Below are 21,464 nucleotides of genomic sequence, written 5' to 3'. Positions count from 1 at the left end.
CAGGATCCTGTGGAGTGAGCCAGAGGTCCACGCTCTCTACCGTTTTAGCAAGTAAAGGCACAGAGACTTAGAAGACGAGAAAGCAGCATTATTTGGGATATGGAGTGTCATTACATAATGATGAAGGAATCATTCCCCTGAAATATGTAATCTCTGAACATCAAACAGCATAGTCTCAAGCCCGTAATGCAAACATCAGTGGACTTACAAGGAAAAACTCACCAATCTGTAATCATACTGGGAGATCTAACACATGTCCTTCAGAAGCTGATAGAGCTGGCAGACATAGGTTATAGAAGGTTATAGGTTGAAGATTATAATAGGAAACTAAAGCTCATAAAAATGAAGTTTGGCCCTGACCAGTGTGGCTTGGCTGGGTGTCATCCTGCAAACAGAAAGGTCACTGGTTCAGTTCTTGCTCAGGGCACATGCCTGGGTTGCGGGTTTGACCCCCCGTCAGGGTGCATACTAGAGGCAACCGGTTGATGTTTCTCACGTTGATGTTCCCTCTCTCCCTCCCTTCCCTCCTCTCTAAGAATAATAATAGTAGTAATTAATAAATTTTTAAAAATGAAGTTTGTTTTTACCCAAAGTCACATAGCCAGTAAAGGGAAAAGTTTTATTGCAACACCTCTCTGCTTTATTTACTTATTGTGTATTTTTTGGTACACTGTTCCTTGTACAGAGTGCACAGAGCAAGCTCCTATCCATCTCCCTGCTCCAAAAACCCATTTAACATATCGTCCTCAGATAGAGGACGTATCAGATATTAGATTGTTAAGAACATAACTACACTTGATCTTAGCCAAAAGGCCGAGAAGCGATCCAGTCTGTTTTAATGCAGATCACATAAGCTTCCCGAAATTCCATCTGTTTAAAATGGAGTGTCTTCACAGCACCTTTTAAAGTAACTTAGACTCTACTGTCCACAGTGAATACTGAATGGACCTCAGACTGACTTTATTACTGTTACTTTTTATCTGTTTACAGAAACATAGAGTTCTGCTGCTCTTTTACACCATGTTCCACTGCTACCCCATAGCCTGTTTCAGTTATGTAGAAGACACTCTGGCTTTAGCAGGTCACGAATTCCCAGTTCTTAGCAAGAGGAAGATCTTAGGTGCAGTGTCAATATACCAGTTGAATTGCATTTGTCCCTAAGTCCACAGATCCTGCTTCCCCACAGTGAGCCTGCTCTTGCAAGATAAGAAAGGAGTTCCTGGAGCCAGGAATTCATTCTCATTGTGAAAGAGCTAGCCAGGACCCCATACCAGAGCTTGGCGGTGCAAGCAGAGGAAACTCAAAGATCTCAGGCTTGCTAATCATCTTACACAGAAAACAGAAAATGACCATGTTGCAGGTGAGTGGATTGTTTATGCCTCATTGTTTTTCCAGGGGATTAGAAGTGTGTAAGCTTCCCAATGAAATAGAAAAGAATAGTTGAGAAATTGGGAGCCTTGGCCCTGTGGCTTGGTTGGAGTATCGTCCTGTAATCTAAAGGTTATTGTTTGATTCCTGGTCCTGGTCTAGGGTGCATTTCCTTCCCCAGGCAGGCTCTATCTGCTTGGGTGAGGATTAAAAAAAAAAAAAAAGACAAATCAGGAGAAAATAGCCTCAGAAGAGAAGATTCAGAGTGGGACAAAATTGGAGCATTAACACATTAACTGGGCCCTGAGACATTCTTAAGGCTTCAGTTTTTATAAACCATAATTACTGAGTATATTCATATTGATGATTACTGAATATGAGCTGCAATCTTGGTTCTCAGATTTTTGGCAATTGTAATAGTAGATACATATGAACATTTATGTGAGTTATATTATGCAAATTGTTCATAGAAAGTAAATATTCCTAGGTCATGCCTTGATGAAGTTTTGAATAAATGATATAAGGGATAATGTCCTGAAGAGGAACATTATAATAAATACACAGATCTTACGGGCATTTTTCATAGTTTTACACAGAGTGTGACCCAAAGCAAAACTGACAAAGCAGGACTTAGTGACCATAATTATTTATTTACCTCCTGTTGTGAAGCAGAATCACATACAGGAAAGTACATAAAAAGTAAAAGAACAACTTAATGAATTTTCAGCTGAGTACGATTATAGTTCATAACTTCCCCCTCCTGACAGAGGACATCCGCATGTGCCCTCTCCTGTCACAACTTCTTTCCTCCTGATGGTCGCAACCAGGACCCTGGCTTACAGCCGTTTTCTTGCTTTCCCTTACACCTTTGTCTCTAATTTTCCACCATTGAGCACTGCAGGTTGGCTTTGTGTGCTGCCGCACAGGCTCGTGGCCCTCAGCCCATGTGCCGCCAGGGCTCCTGGCCACTGAGTCAGGGCACAGACCTCTTTTTCCTGAGATGGTCAACTAAGAAAATGTCAACATCTAACACAACGATAGCCATCCAGTGTCAATGTATCAAAATTACACCTTTTTAAAAAATCAGATGGGGAAATAATATAATATATTTTGGGGGGTGCTGCAGAAATTTTTTAATTTTTATTTTATTTACTTTTAGAGAGGGGAATGGAGGAAGGAGGAAACATCAGTGTGCGAGAGATACATCAGTTGGTTGCCTCTAACACGCCCCCAACTGGGCACCTGGCCTACAACCCAGGCATGTGCCCTGACTGGGTATGGAACTAGCAATGTTTCGGTTCCCAGGCTGGTGCTCAATCCACTGAGCCACACCACCTAGGGCAGAATCTCAGTGATTAGTGTATGTGTGCCATGAGATGAAAAAGATGGAAAATCGCTAGACTAGACTCATTTGTGTTCTTTCACTTTGTGTTTGCTTCTTTCACTTAACATTTTGATTGTGAGATCATTGCAATTACAGCCTTTCCTTTAATAAGGCAGCTTCTTAATATCTGTCACCAAATCCAGTCAGTGTTTAAATTCCCAGTGGTCTCAGAACTCATAAACTGTTTCCATTATAGTTTGTTTGAATTAGAATCTAAATAACGTTCATACAGTGCAATTGGTTCATCTGTCCCTTAAATCTCTTCATCATTTTGCAGCTCTTATACTTTCTAGCTATATTACTTGTTGAAGAAGCTGGAGTTTCCCACTGTCAGATTTTGCCAATTGCTTCCCCAGCGTGTTTCATATATGTTGGTAGATTTGGAGGTGTGCTGTCCCATATAGAAGCCGCTGGCTGACTATGGACTGTTTAAATTTAAATTAACTAAATCCCTCAGTTACACCAGCCTCAAGGGCTCACTAGACATGAACTGGACAGCCAGGAATTGGATAGCACAGATAAAGAATATTTCCTTCGCCCTGGCTGGTGTGGCTCAGTGGATTGAGTGCTGGCCTGTGAACCAAAGGCTTGGCTGGTTCGATTCCCAGTCAGGGCACATGCCTGGGTTGCAGACCTGGTCCCTGGTAGGGAGCATCCGAGAGGCAACCACACACATGTTTCTTTCCCTCTCTTTCTCCCTCCTTTCCCCCTGTAAAAATAAATAAATAAAATCTCTTTAAAAAAGAAAATTTCCATCACCTTAGAAAGTGGGACAGATCTGATCTAGAGCCTTGATCAGATTCAAGTTTGAGATTTTGACATGAGTGTTTCAGAGGTCGTGGTATGTTCTTTCAGGAGGCTCGTAATATCTGCTTCTCCCTATTATCATTGCTTAGATGGAGTATTTCATTAGGGGTTGCAAACTTACAACATTCTAATTCTAGCGTTTCTGCTTTATTGACTAGAATACTGCTTTCTACCATGGCAAGATATCTCAAGGCTCAGTTTGTACAACTATTTTTTAAAGATTTTCTTTATTATCTTTTAAATTGAGGAAGAGAAACATCGATATGCAAGGGAAACATTGATCAATTCCTTCTCATGTGCCCCCAGCCAGGGACCTGACCCACCAGCCAGGCATGAGCCCTGACTGGGAATCAAGATGGTGACCTTTCAGTTCACAGGCTGGTGGTTGGTACAGTGAGCCACGCCAGCTAGGGCTGCACAATTTTTTTGCCCCAGACCTGCAGTTAGTTATACATTGTGACAGTAAATGGTAACTTCAAATTTATTTATTTTTTAAAGCTTTTGTTGCCAAAGCATGGACATATTGTAGATGTTTGCATATTGACTTTGTATATTGGAACAACATACAAACTTTTTTTTTTTTTTTTTTTTTTTTTGAGAGGAAGAGAGAGAGAGAAACATCAATCAGTTGCTTCCCAAATGGTGACTGAACCTGCAACCTTTTGGTATACAGGATGACACTCCTACCAACTGAGCCAACTGGCAGGGCTATCCAGGGACTTTTTAAGCTTACTTATAATTCTAATAGTTTTTCTTTAGACTTAGATTTTTCATGTTCTGAAAATATCAGCTAAACCTTTTCTTTATTTTAAGATTTTATTTATTTATTTTTAGATAGAGAGGAAGGGAGGGAGAAAGAGAAAGGAACATCCATGTGTGGTTGCCTCTGACACGCCCCCTACTGGGTATCTGGCCCGCAACCCAGGCATATGCCCTGACTGGGAATTGAACTGGTGACCCTTTGGTTTGCAGGCCAACGCTCAATCTACTGAGCCACACCAGCCAAGGCTCAGCTACACCTTTTTTAGTAAAAAGAAATTCCACTGAAATTCCTAGTTTCCCAAAACTTTTTATAACAAATAAATGTGAATTGTTTTTCAATTTTTAGTTTATTTTCTCTTTTTCATCGGCTCCTTCCTTCAGAAATCTAGTCCTTTTTATAAATTTTAAACCTGCTTTTTTTTAACTCTGTTAGATTTTTCTGTATTTGCAGTTCCTGTCACATACATGCTTCCCGTTGCAGGTACACTTGATGCGCACCTTTTGAGGTGATTATATATTTTTTCTTACTCTGTTAAGGTAGTGAATATCCTTGACTTATTATTTTTTTTGAAGATTTTATTTATTTTTAGACAGAGGGGGAGAGAGGGAGAAACATCAATGTGTGGTTGCCTCTCACACGCCCCCTACTGGGGAACCTAACCTGCAACCCAGGCATGCACCCTGACTGGGAATCAAACTGGCAACCCTTTGGTTCACAGGCCGGTGCTCAATCCACTGAGCCACACCAGCCAGAGCTGACTTATTTTATTTTATTTTATTTTTTTGTAGTAAACTAATTTAGTCTGAATGTTATTTCTTTATATGTCGCTCACTATAATTTAGTAGCATGTTTAGGGTTTTCACATCAGTGTTCATGTGAATGGCCTTTGCTTTTCCTTTCTTACCAAGGTTATGCTGGTATCAAAAAGTTTAGGGTTATGTTTTTGCTTTTATGTTCCATAAGAGTTTGGTAAAATTGAAAATAATTCTGTATTAAATATTTACAGAATTAACTGCTAAGCCCTTTTTTTTTGTCAGAAGATACTAACGCAGGGAACTAATAATTTCCACATGTGCAATGCATGTGTTATAAAAGCATTCATTGGTAAATAAATGAGTCATTCAAAGAACAAGACAAAACCATAGATTTTAATGTAACAGAATCCGAGGAGTTCATTGTTGTGCACAGAGTTCACTGATGTACACAAAGCTGCGTGTAAACGGAAGGAAGGAAGAAGCTGTTACGGCCTTTTGTCCCACAGTGTGATGCAACGGTAAGGGCGCAGAGGGCAGTCTCGGACTCGCTGTGGTCAGAGCAGTGTGCTCAAGCTCTGGTCCAGCTTTGCTACATCACGGGGGGATAACTGCCTCAGATTCAGCAGGATTGTGCTTTTACAGGAGCCGTTCTCATTTGAAGATTTATCTGTGGACTTCACCCAGAAGGAATGGCAACTGCTGGACCCCTCTCAGAAGGACTTATACAAGGATGTCATGTTGGAGAACTATAGCAGCCTAGTGGCATTGGGTAAGAAAAGCTTCCCAGAGGACCTCATTGTGCCCAATACCTTTTTTTTTTTTTAAGTTGCTGAGAGCTTGTGGGGCTCTGAAATTGTTAATGAGTTTGGGCCTAAAGATAGGAGATCAGAGTTTCTTGGACTGTGACAGGAGGTGAAGTATTTGGGTCTCATTTTTCCATAATGAAGTCATACATTGTGCAGCCTCTGAAACTCACAGTGATAGTCCTGGTGGCGGAAACACCTTGTGCAGACAGCTTCCTGTGCTCCCTGTACTGTTCATGTCTTGCCTCGGTTAGTCATTAGGACGATCCTTTGTAACAGGTACGATTACTTCCCTCTGTTTTCTAATGAGGAAATTGAAGCTAAGGAAGGTTAAGTACCTTTCCCAAGGACTGATAGAGTAAATGGAATAGTCAGGATTTGAACCCAGGCAGGCTGGCTCTAGAGTTTGTGAAGTGTTTCATGGTTTTGGACGTGAATTATAAGTTATAGTTTCTTAGACTTTGTCAGCTACCAGGGAGACCATTACTATTTCCCTGAGAATTATTAACCATCTGTTGATTTACAGATGGTTAGCTTAACTGGGTTAGTTCTGGCACCATACCTTGCCCATTCCTCAGGCCCTAAAGTCCAAGCGTTCAGGGCCAAGGCCTTTGTTATTTCCCTTGAACAGGGTATGAATTTATGAAACCTGATGTCATCTTCAAGTTGGAACAAGGAGAAGAGCCATGGATAGGAGATGGAGAGATTCCAAGTTCAGACTCTCCAGGTGAGTGTTTGAGGACCAGGCAGGTGGGAGAAGGTAGAAGTACAATCTCAGCCGGTCAGTGGGTTGGCATCTTTCAAATGTGCCGTAGAGTGCTCCTTTTCACATCTCTCAGCCTTTGACGTGAGCTACTCGGGAAATCACATTTACATGTGACTTCTTTGCTTGCAGCTTAAAGTGAAATGTTTCCAGCTTGTCTGGGCTGTGATGTTACTCCCCATTTGTCACATCTTGGGCTTTGACCTCTTGTTTGGTTTTCTGCCTCTAACATGTTTACTCTCCTTCTGCCTTCCCTTGCCCTTTGGTGAAAGACACCTGTACTTGTACCTTTAAGAATTTTTATGTTTTTCCTCATTTTGGATGTGTTTGACGCCCTGAGAAATACCCTGTGAAAGCCCACTCTGTTCCATCTTATGATAGGGAATGGAGTCAACATTCCTCCCAAACACAGTGTTCTTGTCCTCCCTTTTGAATTAGGTTCTGCTGTGCTTGTTCTATAGATTAGATGCCATGGAGTACCTTGAGTGATCTCTTTCTACCATTCTTTCTATTATTTATGGTTTTTCCCCCTTCGGATATATATTTTTAAAGCGGTCCCTCCTCAACTCCCACTTAAAACTAGGCCCATCCCTTCTCATTCCTGAAGTTCCCAAATTGCTAGAGAGACTCAGATTTTAATCTTTTGTAAGTTCAGTGAGTTCCTAGAGCATCCAGCACTACTTGGATCAGTTAAACCTTCCTACTCATTATCTGCTATTTGACATTGACCAACTTCGGGTTCCCTCAAAAGCAGACCGTGAGATAACTGTCCGAGGGCAAGACTTTATTGGGGATGTGATTCACACAGTACAGTGGGAGAAAGCGAGGGGTGAGCCATGGGCACTTGGTGCTGCTGGGGGCCCTCTGGGGAACCAAGTAGCTGGCTGTCACCCTCTCACTGCCATCTCTGAGCATTGCTCCGGAACATTGACTTTGTAGTCAATGTTCCGGAACCAGGAACAGGCATGCCCTTGCAGACCAAGAAAGTTCTCCGGTGGAGAGATGCGGGTGCCTGGGGCAAGCCCCACCATCCACCCGAGCCGTAGGTGTCCCCTGGGTGTAGCTGAGGGGTGTAGATGAGGCAGCAAGAGCACTTGCTACAGCCTGTAATCTCTTCAGTGACCTCCGTGCCGTCTCTTTCCCCCTTTCACATTCACAGTCCACTCCATTTAAACATTTCCCAGAGTTTTCAGTTGTGATATCTGAACATTTGTGTTATGCTTTCTATATTTAGGACCTCTTGATCCTTTCTGCACAGACTCCGTTTTCAGTGCGTTCATGTTCAGGAAATGTTTCTTGACTGCTCCAGCCTACATTTTTCTCACTGTTTTCTGATTTCCCTTCCTAGACTTGATCACATTGTGTATAATAGTTTTTAGTTGGTTGGTTCCTGAGCTTTGTTTGCACACTCAGATACAAAGGCTTATAATTTAATGTCTTCCATTATGGTACATATTATACTCATTCAATAAATATGTCTTCATAAGCCTATTGTTTTAATACAGATGTTTTTAACCAGGTGTGCATCAGATTACCTAGGGATATTTTTTCCCAATGATGAGCATCATAGATCAGTTACCAGAGGATGGTTCAGTAGGGTTGTGTGTGCGCGCGTGCATGCATGTGTGTGTGTGTGTGTGTTAGGACTGCTAAAATTGATTTTTAGCCCTGGCTGATGTGGATCAGTGGGATTGAGCACCGGTTTGTGAACCAAAGGGTCGCTGGTTCAGTTCTCCTTCGGGGCACTTGCCTGGGTTGCAGGCCAGGCATGTGAGAGGCAACGACGTATCGATGTTTCTCTCCCTCTCTTTCTCTCTCCCTTCTCTCTCTAGAAATAAATAAATGAAAAAAAATTTAAATTTATTTTAATTACTTTTACTTTTTATTTTTTAATAAACATTTTTTATTGTTACTTAAATAAATGAAATTTTTATAAAATAAAATAACATTTATTTTTAGAGAGGGGGAAAGGAGGGACAGAGGGAGAGAAACAGCGATGTGCAAGAGAAATATTGATCAGTTGCCTCTCGCACCCTCAACTAGTGACCTGGACTGCAGCACAGGCATGTGCCCTGACAGGGAGTGGAATGGGGACCTTTCAGCTTGCAGGATGATGCCCAAGCCACAGAGGCACCAGTCAGGGGCCACATGTGGTTTTTAAGTTGGGTATTCTGGGACTGGAATTTGTAATTTGAGAACCCGCTAGTGACTTCTGTGCACCACATTATTTGAGACCCAGTGCTTTAATAGTGACTACTAAAGTGATAAAAAGTAAGAGACATAGAAAATACCTTCCAGTAGCTTAGAACTTATTTAAGAAGATGAAACATTTGCATCTGTTATTTCCATTTTGCATTTAAATGTTTTTCTCTTACGTCAGTGTTTCTCTTTCCCCCTTTGTCTTTCTCTAAAATCAATAAATATATTTTAAGGTGTGGGTTAAAAAAAAAAAAAAAATATATATATATAATCTATTAGGTTTTCTAATTGAATGTAAGTTTCATGATGGCAAAGTCTTGCTCTCTTGTGTCTCTCATACATCACATACCACCTGGAACAGAGTGTGTACTCAGTAGATATTAAGTAAATTAATTCCTCAGAACATTGTATCAGTGCTTCTTCCAACTTCCTCTCTTTATTCCTCATTGCTTCTCATATATTTTTCACAGTCTCCCCATTTTATAAACTTTAACAACAACCAAAGGTAACTTAGTCTACTCTTTCCTGTTTACAGCATTTCTCTTACTTTTATTTTTAGTATCTAGAATGTAGACATTATTATTGGAGCTTAAGTCAGACTAGAAAACTAACCTTAAAAAGCATTCATCCCTTTAAACAGCATTTGTAGCTTTTTATTCAGTGCACCCATAGGAGAATTCACAGATTTGGCGTTTTTTTTTCTTTATAGAACAAGTCTTGCAAGTAAATGGTCACATGATATGGCACCAGGATAACCAAGAAAAGCTTAAAAATGTGAAACAAGATTATGAATGTGATACATGTGGAAAAAATTTCAATCTGAGCATAAACTTTGTTCCTTTAAGGAAGTCAAATGATGAAGGTGACGTAGATGGATTAATTTTAAAACATAATTTAGACTTACTTCTTCCAAAAGTTGATTATAGAAAAACAGAACCAGGTGACTTAAATGTATTTGATAAACTGTTTCTCCATAGCAAGACTGAAGAAACTGATACTTGGTTAAAGTACTATGAGTGTGATAAATATGACAAAATTATCTATAAGAAGTCACAGATTATCATATACCACAGAAATCGTTTAGGGGAGAAGCTTTATGAATGCAGTGAATGCAGGAAACGCTTCAGTAAGAGATCAAGTCTCATTAAACACCAGAGCAGACATGTAAGAGAGTTAGCCTATGGCTGTGGTAAATGTGGCAAAACCTTTCCCCAGAAGTCACAGTTTGTCACACACCACAGAACTCATACAGGAGAGAAACCTTACAATTGTAGCCAGTGTGGGAAAGCCTTCTCCCAGAAGTCACAGCTCACATCCCATCAGAGGACACACACAGGAGAGAAACCATATGAATGTGGTGAATGTGGGAAAACCTTCTCCCGGAAGTCGCATCTTATATCGCACTGGAGGACACACACAGGGGAAAAACCCTACGTATGCAGCGATTGTGGGAGAGCCTTTAGTGAAAAGTCAAATCTCATTAATCATCAGAGAATCCATACAGGAGAGAAACCCTTTGAATGCAGAGAATGCAGGAAGGCTTTTAGCAGGAAGTCACAGCTTGTTACACATCACAGGACTCACACAGGAACCAAACCTTACGGATGCAGTGATTGTAGAAAAGCCTTCTTTGAGAAATCAGAGCTCATTAGACACCAGACAATTCACACTGGAGAGAAGCCCTATGAATGCAGTGAATGTCAGAAAGCCTTTAGAGAGAGGTCAAGTCTCATCAATCATCAGAGAACCCACACAGGAGAGAAACCTCATGGATGCATTCAGTGTGGGAAAGCTTTCTCCCAGAAGTCACATCTGATATCACATCAGATGACACACACAGGCGAGAAACCCTTTGTATGTAGTAAATGTGGGCGGGCCTTCAGCAGGAAATCTCAGCTTGTTAGACATCAGAGAACTCACACAGGAGAGAAACCCTATGGCTGCAGTGAGTGTGGGAAAGCTTTCAGTGAGAAATTAAGCCTCACCAATCATCAGAGAATTCACACAGGAGAAAAACCCTATGTGTGTACCGAATGTGGGAAAGCCTTTTGTCAGAAGTCACATCTCATATCGCATCAGCGGACACACACGGGAGAGAAACCCTATGAATGCACCGAATGTGGGAAAGCCTTTGGAGAGAAGTCAAGTCTTGCAACACACCAGAGAACTCATACGGGAGAAAAACCCTATGAATGCAGGGACTGTGAAAAAGCCTTCTCCCAGAAATCCCAGCTCAATACTCACCAGAGAATTCACACAGGAGAGAAACCTTATGAATGCAGTCTTTGTAGGAAAGCTTTCTTTGAGAAGTCAGAGCTAATTAGACATCACCGAACTCATACAGGAGAAAAACCTTATGAATGCGGTGAATGTAGAAAAGCCTTCAGGGAGAAATCAAGTCTCATCAATCATCAGAGAATACATACAGGAGAGAAACCCTTTCAGTGCAGTGAATGTGGCAAAGCCTTCTCTCGGAAATCACACCTGATTCCACATCAGAGGACACATACAGGAGAGAGGCCCTACGGATGCAGTGAGTGTATGAAGGCGTTCTCTCAGAAGTCACAGCTTGTTAATCATCAGAGAATTCATACCGGAGAGAAACCTTACCAATGTAATGAATGTGGGAAAGCCTTCTCCCAAAAGTCACAGCTCATTAATCATCAGAGAACTCATACAGTAAAGAAATTATAGACATTGACTTAATATTAGTCTTTGAAAGAGACCTTAACTCATTGTACTTCAGAAAATGCAGTTGGTGAATCAGATAATAGATCACATTGTATGTCAGTGTTATTTGGGGTAAGAACTCTAGATGAGTTTATGTAGGGAAAGCTTTGAGCAGATTGACATGTTTATATGTCAGAATTCATAGAGTGGAATGAGCCTATGAAATGCAGTGTATGTCCAAAGGCTTTCAAACGATAGTTACACCTTATGCAGTAGAAAATTAACAGCAAAGAGGAATACTAGGAATATTAGAAAGCCTTCCAGAGGGCCGATCTCATTGGTTGTTAGAAATACTCCCAAATCCTAGTCCAGTGAGTGAAGGAAACCCCCCTGAACGTGGCACTTGAGATAATATTTTTATGAAGAAAGGACAGCTTGTTGTACATAAGAAAATGCCTTCAGGAATGAAATTCTATCAAGATACTAAATATGGGACAGTCTTTAGCAAGTAATCCAATCATTGTATTTTGGACAATTCATGTTGTGGGTAAAGCTAACAATTTAAAGACATTGGGAATATGTGCCCTAGAAATTATGCTACAAAGGGAAGCCATGTAAATTTTGTATACATGGATACCAAAAATACCCAATTCTATATGGTTGACAGGTTTTTACTCTGAAGTATGGAATTTTAAATGTATGTGAATAAACTGAACCATTGAAAAATCTAAATAAGGAATTTCTTAGTGGTGTTTGTGGCTCACTTTCCTTTGTCACATGATGTGTGTTGTATTGTAAAAATGCACACGGTAATGTCGTTGGGAACATGAGGTGGACATGTGTAGTGCCTCTGATATCTGTTGAGACACATCACATGCCACTCGTTTTCTGTCTTACTGATAATATAAAAATGGTAAGTAATGTGGCACGTCTTACTGCTAAATTAGAGCTTCAGTAGAAACACCACATCTCATTTCCCTCTGACTTGGCATATGAAAGGGGTGTATTGTAATTATTTTTGTTTGCAGTAACAGAAGCCAACATTTTATATAAAGCCTTATGCATCCTTAGAGTCCGAGACACAGTTTGTATAAAACCTGGTTAATAGGTATTAAAAGGCAAGAACCACAGAATTGTAGTAGTACTCGTGACTGAGTGAGCAAAAGGAAGGAAGTGTGCGACTAAATTACTCAGTATTCAAACAAAGTGGCTGTAGAGCTGTGCAGAATCTTTTTCTCATTTACTGAGATGCCTCCATGTGTAACATATATGTAAAGTTCTTTTGTAACCCAAGTACAACTTGCGTTTTTATTTATTATGATGAAATGTCATGGTTTCTGTGTGCTGCCGTTGTTTTTGGTATTATATAAAATATCTTTAAAATATTAGTGAAAAAACCAATTACTTAAGAGACACTCTTCAGAAAATGTAAAGTATAAAGAGTTATGTGGTGAGAATTATATTTTTGATGTATTCAAGGAAGCCTATTTTACCTTCCAGGAAATTTCTGTAATTACTGAACAAGTCTTATGAAACAAGATTTTCACCATCACTTGAAATACTTGTTTCATCTTCCTTTACCACTTGCATCATCCACATTGGAAACTTTCCATTTTAAGTTTACCATTATATAAGTAAGGTACTCCTTGAACATGCATGAACCATTCCTTAGCTCAACTGGAATTTTTTAGTGATCTTTCTATAATGCTGCTTGATGAAGTCAACAGTATTTCTTTATGTGTGGGGGTGAAATTCAGAAAAGTCTAACATGGACCCTGCTTCTAATCTTGGAAAAATCAAGACTTCTCTCACATACAAGTTGTTTTGTCAGTGTGGTGTATTGCACCTTTGATGTTACGAGTTTTTTAATTTAACGTTCAATTTTACATCACTATCGAAAAATTGGGACTTTAAATGAGAGTCATTTTCTAAACCATTGCATCAGAATTTTCAATAGCCAGATAATCATTCCTTTCCATATGGTGATTTTAAAAGTGTCCAATTTCCCAAAATTAAATTCATACTCAAATTTGTGGACTTCTTTTCTCCCTAGTACCTGAAGGGGGGAAACAGACCATCGAAAATGAACAAAGGGTTGCAGGGTGATGTTTAATTTTGTGGTTTTCCCTACTTTTTATTTTTTCCCCCATTTATCATGATTCTTCCCTAGTCCCAGAGATTGATTTATGAGGTCTTAGATTGAGCTCAGGATTCTGTAGATAAAAATTTCCAAATTTTGTTTATTCCAATTCTAGATTTTATTAATTAATCAGTACTTCCTTCATTAGATGATGGAATGTCAGTACTGGCCTATTGGATGAATACCCAGGAACAATGTTATTTTGGTAACAGGTGTTACTCATAGTGAGGGCTGACGCTGGCAACACAGGTCTGGTTTATTGAAATACCTGATGTAGATATCGTTCAGCTATCGTTCTGAAGTTTCACAAAGAGGGCTCTGATCCTGAAATTACAGATTTTCAGTTTTTTAAATTACCTTGGTAAATTACCAAAAAAAAAAGTCTCTATTTCCCTTCACTGATTCCTACTACAAACCCACTCAAGAAGAAAGGCAGTGTTAAACTTAGAGTTGATTCACGTCCAGTATTGTGAAGCACAATAAACTTACATCGAGATAGAATACATAAGCAGACAAAATAGGAAGCATTGTCTTTCCTCTTTTACCACCCAGGTTCTTCCACTGACCTGGAGACAGTTCAACTGAGGACCATTTCCATTGTATTCATTGTAGTAAATAATGGGCCTTTTGGAAGTCCAATATGAATTTTGAGGTGTGTTTCAGGAATGCCTTCTGTTCAGCTTTGCATTGTGGGATATTATATTTTTTGACACAATTATCTCATGGATCCCTGTGTTCCTGATATTTTGGTTTCAAGAACATCACTTGTAGAACCCTTAGATGAATCTAAAAAACACCAGACTTAATACGAGGTATTAAAAAGAATATAGATCAATAGTCATTTGATTTCCATACTTGAGACCACAGTCATTTATTTTGTCATTTATTCCAGAAATATATACCCAGTTTTTCGATTTCAGTGGGCTTCTTAGACTACAAATACGGTACTAACCTTTCAGATGTTCATTACTGGTATCTGCTTCTTGACTAATTGCTGATTGACTCAACCATGGCCCTTTGCAGCTGTATGCATATTTTTTGCAACCTTGCCTTCATCCTTTTTTATTCTATTTTCACACTCATACATAGTAGTTATTTTAGGATGCAATTCTGATTACACACTCCTGTGTTGAAATATTATGTGGCTAACTGTGGACTTAAAAGTGCAGTATGTTTATGGTGTGTGAGGACTTTCATACAAATACACGCATCTCCACTTCTGAACACCTTTTCTCCACACTACTCTTCGGCCTCCTTGAACTCCTTGAACTACTTGTTTCTTGTTAATGCCTACCCAGTCTGTACGGACCTGTACCTGTATTTGTCACTGGGTACTACAATCACTGCATGTTGTATCTTCCATGAGAAAGCTTCTGGAAAGCTGGGACTATCTCGTCTACATAACTTTAGCAACTGAAGCTTTACTATGAACATGTGAGTGCGTATCTGTGGCTATGTTTTCTACCACACGGAGACGCGTAGTCTGCAATGAGAGAGAAGAAGGAAGCCAGTATAGAAGCAAAGTCATGGAACAGCCCCGAATGAGTCCCAAAATCTGGTTCTCGTCTTGATGTGCATATTCCTCTCCGCCCTTTTCATCCCTTCGTCATTGGATTCTACTGTGAGATATCAAATGTCCTTGTAATAAATCCCCACGCTTGCTTCAGCTGGTTCAGGTTGTGTTCGTTACTTACAACCCGAATATTCCTAAGAAAGTCGTAAGTTGGGTTCTCCACAAGCAGAGAGATACTGAGGTGAAGTGTTGAGTGCAGGACTTGTATGGAGGATCAGAGGCTGAGAAGTGACTGGAGAATAAGCAGGAGTGAATGGACTGATCGGCGCGAGACGTCAGAATGCACTGCCGTTGTTGAAATCCGCGGAGCCAGTAGGGAGGGAGCGCTGGAACAAGTACTCCCTCCTCCTCTGAGTGTCTCCGCTGGGCCTAGATCAGGTTCTACCCTCGAGTTGCTCAGTCGTCTGAAGCAGGCTACCTTAGGAAGGGCGTAATCGCGGGCGAGTCAGCTCTTTCCAGCCGCGGCAAACTCTGAAAAAGCTGGGCAGCAAGTCCGTCCTTGGGGAGGGATCTGGGGGATGCATCTGGTGAAGACACAGTCCCTCCCTCCGACTACTTAGATCCATTTGTCCCAATTTTAGGTCTCTGAGTAGAGACAAAGAAAAGGAAAATTAGTAGGACAAAGTGCAGCCCCTGCACTTTAAGTTCTCTCTCATCTGTTATCCAGTCCAGATTCTCCTCACAGTCACCACCTCTGGGTGCCTCGGTGGCTGTCTTGGTGGCATGACCCCCTGGGCCCTCATTCCTGAGACCTCACGTGGCCCTCCCATTCCCGACTTGATCCCAAGAAGCAGCGGGTGGATCACCTGAATCCACTCACACTCCAGTCCCCGCCCCGCAGTGTTAACAGCAGCCCTGCCTCCTCCGCAAGTGTCAAACACCCCTAAAAAGACAGCGGCTCTTCTGACCTCTTAGTCTCTGGACACAAAGAGCACATTTCCCACGTCGTATCTGTAGCTTATGATCAAGTAGAAAACTTGCTCTGTCCTCTGTCAGTGAAGTCTGTCACCCTTGGGAACCAAGAGCACAAAGTCGCTGGAGGGTCATTGCTAATGGTGGTCAGAACATCCTTGAATCCACAAAGTGATACTGAGAACCAAGTATCCTTACGTTCTGGGGGACACGGCACCACAGCTCTGATGACTGGCAGCCCGTCGCTACCCGGCCGCCGCTTGCTTGGGAGGCTCCACCAGCCGCGAGGGGCTCTGGGAATCGCAGTCCCTCGCGGCGGGAATTCTGGTGGCCAACGCTGTCGGAAGCTGGCGGTCTTTGACGGAAGTGCTGGGGCCACAGTCGGTTCTGGGAATTGTAGTTGTCTGAGAGTGGAGCTTTTGGTCTCAGGAGGCTGAGGCCGCAGAGCGTGCTGGGAGTTGTGGTTGTTTGACAGTGGCCTTTGTCTGGAGGCACCCTAAGCTTCACCGCACGGCTTTCTGGGAGTTTTTGCGTGTGGGAGCTCCTTACCCCCATCCCGCACGCTGAGGCCACTGTGTGTCCTGGGAAGTGTAGTCACCTGAGGGCCGGGGTCGCTGTCCCTGGCCCTGCGGGCTTACGGGGTTTTGGGTGTTTTTTGGTATGTGACGGAAGCATCCCCCGCCCCCCAGGTGCTGAAGCGCCGGTGGATCGGGAATCGCAGTGGTCCGAGGACCTCGCCACTGTCTGTGACACGCCATGGCCCTACGGAGTTCTGGGAATTGTAGTGTGTGAGGGGAAGACTTCCTGCTACTGTGCGCTGAGTTCGCGGAGGACACTGGGAAGTGTAGTTGTCTGAGGCATGTTTTGTCAGGGGCTGGCGCCGCAGGCGTGAGGGTTTCTGGGAGTTGTAGTGTGCGAGTGTTCCTTCCACTGTTTGCTGAGGCCCAGGTGGTGAATCTGTAAATGCAGTTCTCTAGTACCCGCACTGCCTCTGGCGCCGTAGTCGTGGCGGGGGGGGTTCTGGCAGTTGCAGTGTGCGACAGTAGCCTTCCTCCCACGCGCGCTGGAGCCGCGGTGGATCCTGGGGAGTGCCGATGTCTGGAGCCTGCGGCCTGGTCCCGGGGTTCGGTCCCTGAGGCTCCGGAAGGCGCAGTTTTTCGCGCCCGGACGCAGACCTGAGAGTCTGGGATTCTTGGGCCGGAGGTAGGTAAAGGCCTCCCAACCCCCCCCCAGCCCGCGCCCGCATTCCCGCAGGCAAGCGCAGGAGATGACCGTCCGGAACTCGGAACCCTTCGCGCACCCTTCCAGAATCGCAGAGGAAACGCGCCGTCCTTTGACCCCATTAACAAAGGAGGTGCTGGGTTCGCGGCAGGGAGTTCTCACGGGCTCCCCGGGCCTGCTAGCTTCCCTAATCCCGTGTGCGGAGGGTTGTGGAGCGAAGGGAACCTCCTAGCGCGGGGACCCGGTTCCTCACGCACGGCCTGCGGACCTGCCGCAAATGGCTCCTTTCTTTCCCTCCAGCTCTCCCAGTCTGCACTGCCCTGTACTCCTCGGCCTTGCAGAGAGCCATGTCTCAGGTAAGCCGGCGTTTCCTTTCTTCTAAATGAAGCTATGATTTTCAGTCCTTAGGGACTTCCGGCTCCGCGGAACCTCAGGTCTGAGCTTGGCTCCTCCCCTTCAGGCGCGGGTACTTGGGAGGGTGTCGGAGGGCTGGCGAGAGGCTGTTCCGGTGTGGGCGGGGTTTCTGACCTGGCAGGTGCCTTTTAGTAGACAGGGAGTCAGCTGCTCTCTTGCCCCCTCTTTCTCCCTTATTCGATTGAGAAGAGCTTTAAATTTTGTCTCTTGGTCCAGCTGTCCTTCATTCATTTACTCATCATATTTATATTGTGCATCTAGTTTCAGCACCTGTACCTGGTCTCAAAGGGTGATCCCTGGACCAGCAGTGTCAGCGTCGCCTGAGAACTAATTAAAAATGCATGGTGTTTTTAAAAAAGATTTTTACTTATTTATCCCTAGAGAGAGAGAGGGAGAGAAACACCAGTGTGACATAGAAACATTGATGTGAGAGAGAAACATCAATGGGCCGCCCCTCATATGCGCCTGCCCCTCATCAGGCCCACAACCCAGGCATGTGCCCACTGGGAATCCAACCAGTGACCTTTCACTTTGCCGGATGATGCCCAACCAACTGAGCCACACCAGTCAGGGCTGCCCCTCTGTTTTGTGTTTTGTTTTTTTTTTTTAATTTAATTTAATATTTATTTATTTATTTATTTATTTATTTATTTATTTTTAGAGAGGGGAACAGAAGGTGAAAGAGAGGAGAGAAACATCAATGTGCCCCTCTGTTTTTAGATCCACTTCTCAATCCTACTTTTTGTCATATTTGTCTCCAAATCCAGAGCTCTCTTAAGTTTTGCTTGGGAGTCCAAGTTCCACCTGTGTTATAAATCCCACTGTTTTAAGAAACACTTTATTCTCTATTACTCAGTAGTCTTTATCACTTAAAAATAACTTTGCTATATATTTTGGGCTGTTACTGGCTTGGAACCTTCTTTTTTTTTTTCAGATTTCATTCCCTTAATTTTAGAGAAAGGGAAAGGGAGGGAGAGAGAGAGAGAAACATCAATGTGTGGTTGCCTCTCATGCGCCCCCAACTGGGGACCTGGCCCACAACCCAGGCATGTGTCCTAGACTAGGAATCAAACCGGTGACCCTTCGGTTCACAGGCCAGAACTGATTCACTCAATTCACTGAGCCACACCAGCCAGGGCTAAAATTCCTTTTTATGTCTAATAGTTATGGGGATCACTCAACTGGTGCAAAACTAGGCGCTTATTGTTCCCTCTAACCTAGAGGCAAGAAGCATTAAGTTCTATGGTGGGAGGTATTACATCCCCTCCTCTGGAGGTCCTGTCCTCTACTGCTTATCTTCCTTGTTCTGGGACATTGCTAAAATTGCCTCTGAGTTTCACAGCTACTGGCCAGGTAGCTCAGTTGGTTAGAGCATTAACCCCATATACCAAGTTTACGAGTTTGATTCTCTAGCCAGGGCCTGTACAAGAATCAACCAATGAATGCATAGATAAGTGGAACAACAAATGATGTTTTTCTCTCTCTCCTTTCCTCTCTCTAAAACAATTAAAAAATTAAATTTTACAGCTGTTTCTTCAGGAATGGGGACAACTATGATAAACTTGAGAATGCATACCACATTTCAAGGGTATGGCTGCTATGTGCTACAGCCAGTTGTTATCAAGAAGAAATTCTTTCCAAAACAAGGTGAAATACACTGGTATTAAGGACAATATCCATTGCCTATTAAACACAAAGGAATTGTCTTCACTATTCATAAAGTGCTGTAAGGCCTTAAGAATTTTTACAACCAAAGCCAGAAATCCATGTTGTTCACATGTATAATTTTTTACCTTTCACAAAATTGTAAATTATCTCAGGACAAATCCCATGTTTTTTTTCTCGTTTTCTCCATTTTACAGCAAAACAAAACAGCTTTACTCTTAGTTATACTGTCAGTAATCACTCAGAATTCTGAAAACTCCGATTGTCATTACTTGTGTGCACTGTCCGCCCTTGACAGTGGGACGCATCGCACTACTCGTCAAGGCCTTGGGGAGCACTGGTGCTCGTGGCCCAGGTGTCTGTGTGTCATTTCAGGGGTCAGTGACGTTCAGAGACGTGGCCATAGACTTCTCCCAGGAGGAGTGGGAATGGCTTCAGCCTGCTCAACGAAACTTGTACAGACGTGTCATGCTGGAGAACTATGGTCACCTGGTCTCACTGGGTAAGTGTTCCTTCTCCTCTTCCCTCAAAGAATGTGGCCTTTAGTGTTACTGTTGTGAATCTTGGTTATCTGCCTGAATATTCCCAACGGAGGTATGTGCCCCCTTTTTTTATTAGTTTTTAAGATGGGGATTATAATGCCACCTAATCTTTAGATACCTTTTATGCTTACCTCTGACATTTCTTTTAATGGTCCCTCTTTCCTGAGGATTCAAGAAGTAATTTTGAATTTATTTCATTTCTTCAAGCAGGTCTTAACATGTCTAAGCCAGATGTGGTTTCCTTATTGGAGCAAGGGAAAGAGCCCTGGCTGGGGAAAGATGTGAGAACAGATTTCTTTTCAGGTGAGTGAGTTAGAAGTTGGTGGGGAAATTTTAAAAAATAACAAGACAACTAGTCAGTGAGAAAGCAATACTTTTTTATATGTTGGTTGGAAAGTTTTCCCTTATAGACACCAGAGATACACCGATTGTGAAGTCTTGCCCACAGCTCTATAAGGGACCACTTCACACCACTTACCAGTCTGCCTTCAGTTCTCATCGTAGCCTTTCCCTGAGAAAAGAGATACGTGTGTCCTCTCCTTCCATCGTTAGCTCTTCTGGACTCTTAAGTTCATTTCTTTTTTATTTCTCCTCCCTTTCTTTCTTTCTTTTCTTTTTTTTTTTTTTTTAAGGTTTATGTATGTATATATGTACATATTGATTCTTAGAGAGAAGGGAAGGGAGGGAGAAAGAGAAGGAGAGAAACATTGGTATGTGAGAGATACATCAGTTGGTTGCCTCTCACACACCCGTAACTAGGGACCTGGCCCGAAACCCAGGCATGTGCCCTGACTGGGGATTGAACCGGCAACCTTTTGGTTTGCAGGCCAGTGCTCGATCCACTGACCCAAACCAGCCAGGGTAGGTTGGTTTCTTTGTAAACTTTATATAGAGGGGCTCACAGTGTATACAGATACATAGAATGCATATGTTGCATTGTGATTTGCTTCTCAAAATTAAGATTTATGTATTTTGCATATTGTTATTACAGTTTGTTTCATCGTACCAGTAGGTATACCCCAATTTATCCGTTCTAGTATTGAGGACTTCTTGGGTTGTTTGCAATTTAGGGCTGTTGTAAGCAATGTTGTGATTGTCCCTGTATCCTGGTCCACGTTAGGCAGTATCCTACTGCCACAGGTGTCCTGGGGGATGTCTAGGATTGGAGCTGCTGGGCCAGAGGATAATGTACCTCTTCTACATCATTAGATAATGTCAAAGTGTTTTCCAAAGTGCTTTTCACAGACTTACACTCCACAAATATAGTAAGTGGGTTCCTGTTTCAGTTTTTGATAGTTTGGAACTGTGAGTGGTAGTATTTCAACAATTCACTGAAGCTTCTGACTTATAAAGATTTCTGGTACAATTCACTAGTTCGACAACTGAGCAGGTTTTTTTTGGGGGGGGTTGATAATTTTTTATGTTTTTTAATTACAGTTGGCATTCAATACTATTAGTTTCAGGTATATAACCCAGTGATTAGAC

The 21,464-nt window shown here is 42.3% G+C and overlaps 1 protein-coding gene and 1 pseudogene across 3 annotated transcripts in view; one reads left to right on the top strand and one right to left on the bottom strand.

Annotated features, from left to right (window-relative positions):
• Nucleotides 1-21,464, top strand: part of ZNF84 (zinc finger protein 84) — a 32,344-nt gene that overhangs the window by 6,977 nt on the left and 3,903 nt on the right. The window contains exons 3-6 of one of the 3 annotated variants that reach the window (XM_071221854.1): nucleotides 1,163-1,360; nucleotides 5,720-5,846; nucleotides 6,512-6,607; nucleotides 9,552-14,528. In XM_071221854.1, the coding sequence (XP_071077955.1) occupies nucleotides 1,346-1,360; nucleotides 5,720-5,846; nucleotides 6,512-6,607; nucleotides 9,552-11,536 (2,223 nt within the window). In that variant the 5' untranslated portion in view covers nucleotides 1,163-1,345 and the 3' untranslated portion in view covers nucleotides 11,537-14,528. Of the gene's footprint in view, nucleotides 1-1,162; nucleotides 1,361-5,719; nucleotides 5,847-6,511; nucleotides 6,608-9,551; nucleotides 17,341-17,658; nucleotides 17,715-19,812; nucleotides 19,940-20,186; nucleotides 20,283-21,464 lie in introns of those variants that run through there. The other 2 variants (XM_053927542.2, XM_053927544.2) reach the window with 2 other exon arrangements.
• LOC112310910 (U2 spliceosomal RNA) lies at nucleotides 661-825 on the bottom strand (annotated as a pseudogene).

The sequence above is a fragment of the Desmodus rotundus genome, chromosome 7 (assembly GCF_022682495.2).
Source record: "Desmodus rotundus isolate HL8 chromosome 7, HLdesRot8A.1, whole genome shotgun sequence".
Taxonomy (NCBI): Eukaryota; Metazoa; Chordata; class Mammalia; order Chiroptera; family Phyllostomidae; genus Desmodus; species Desmodus rotundus.
Note: the sequence above shows the minus strand (reverse complement) of the source record. Positions and strands in the feature narration are given on the sequence as shown.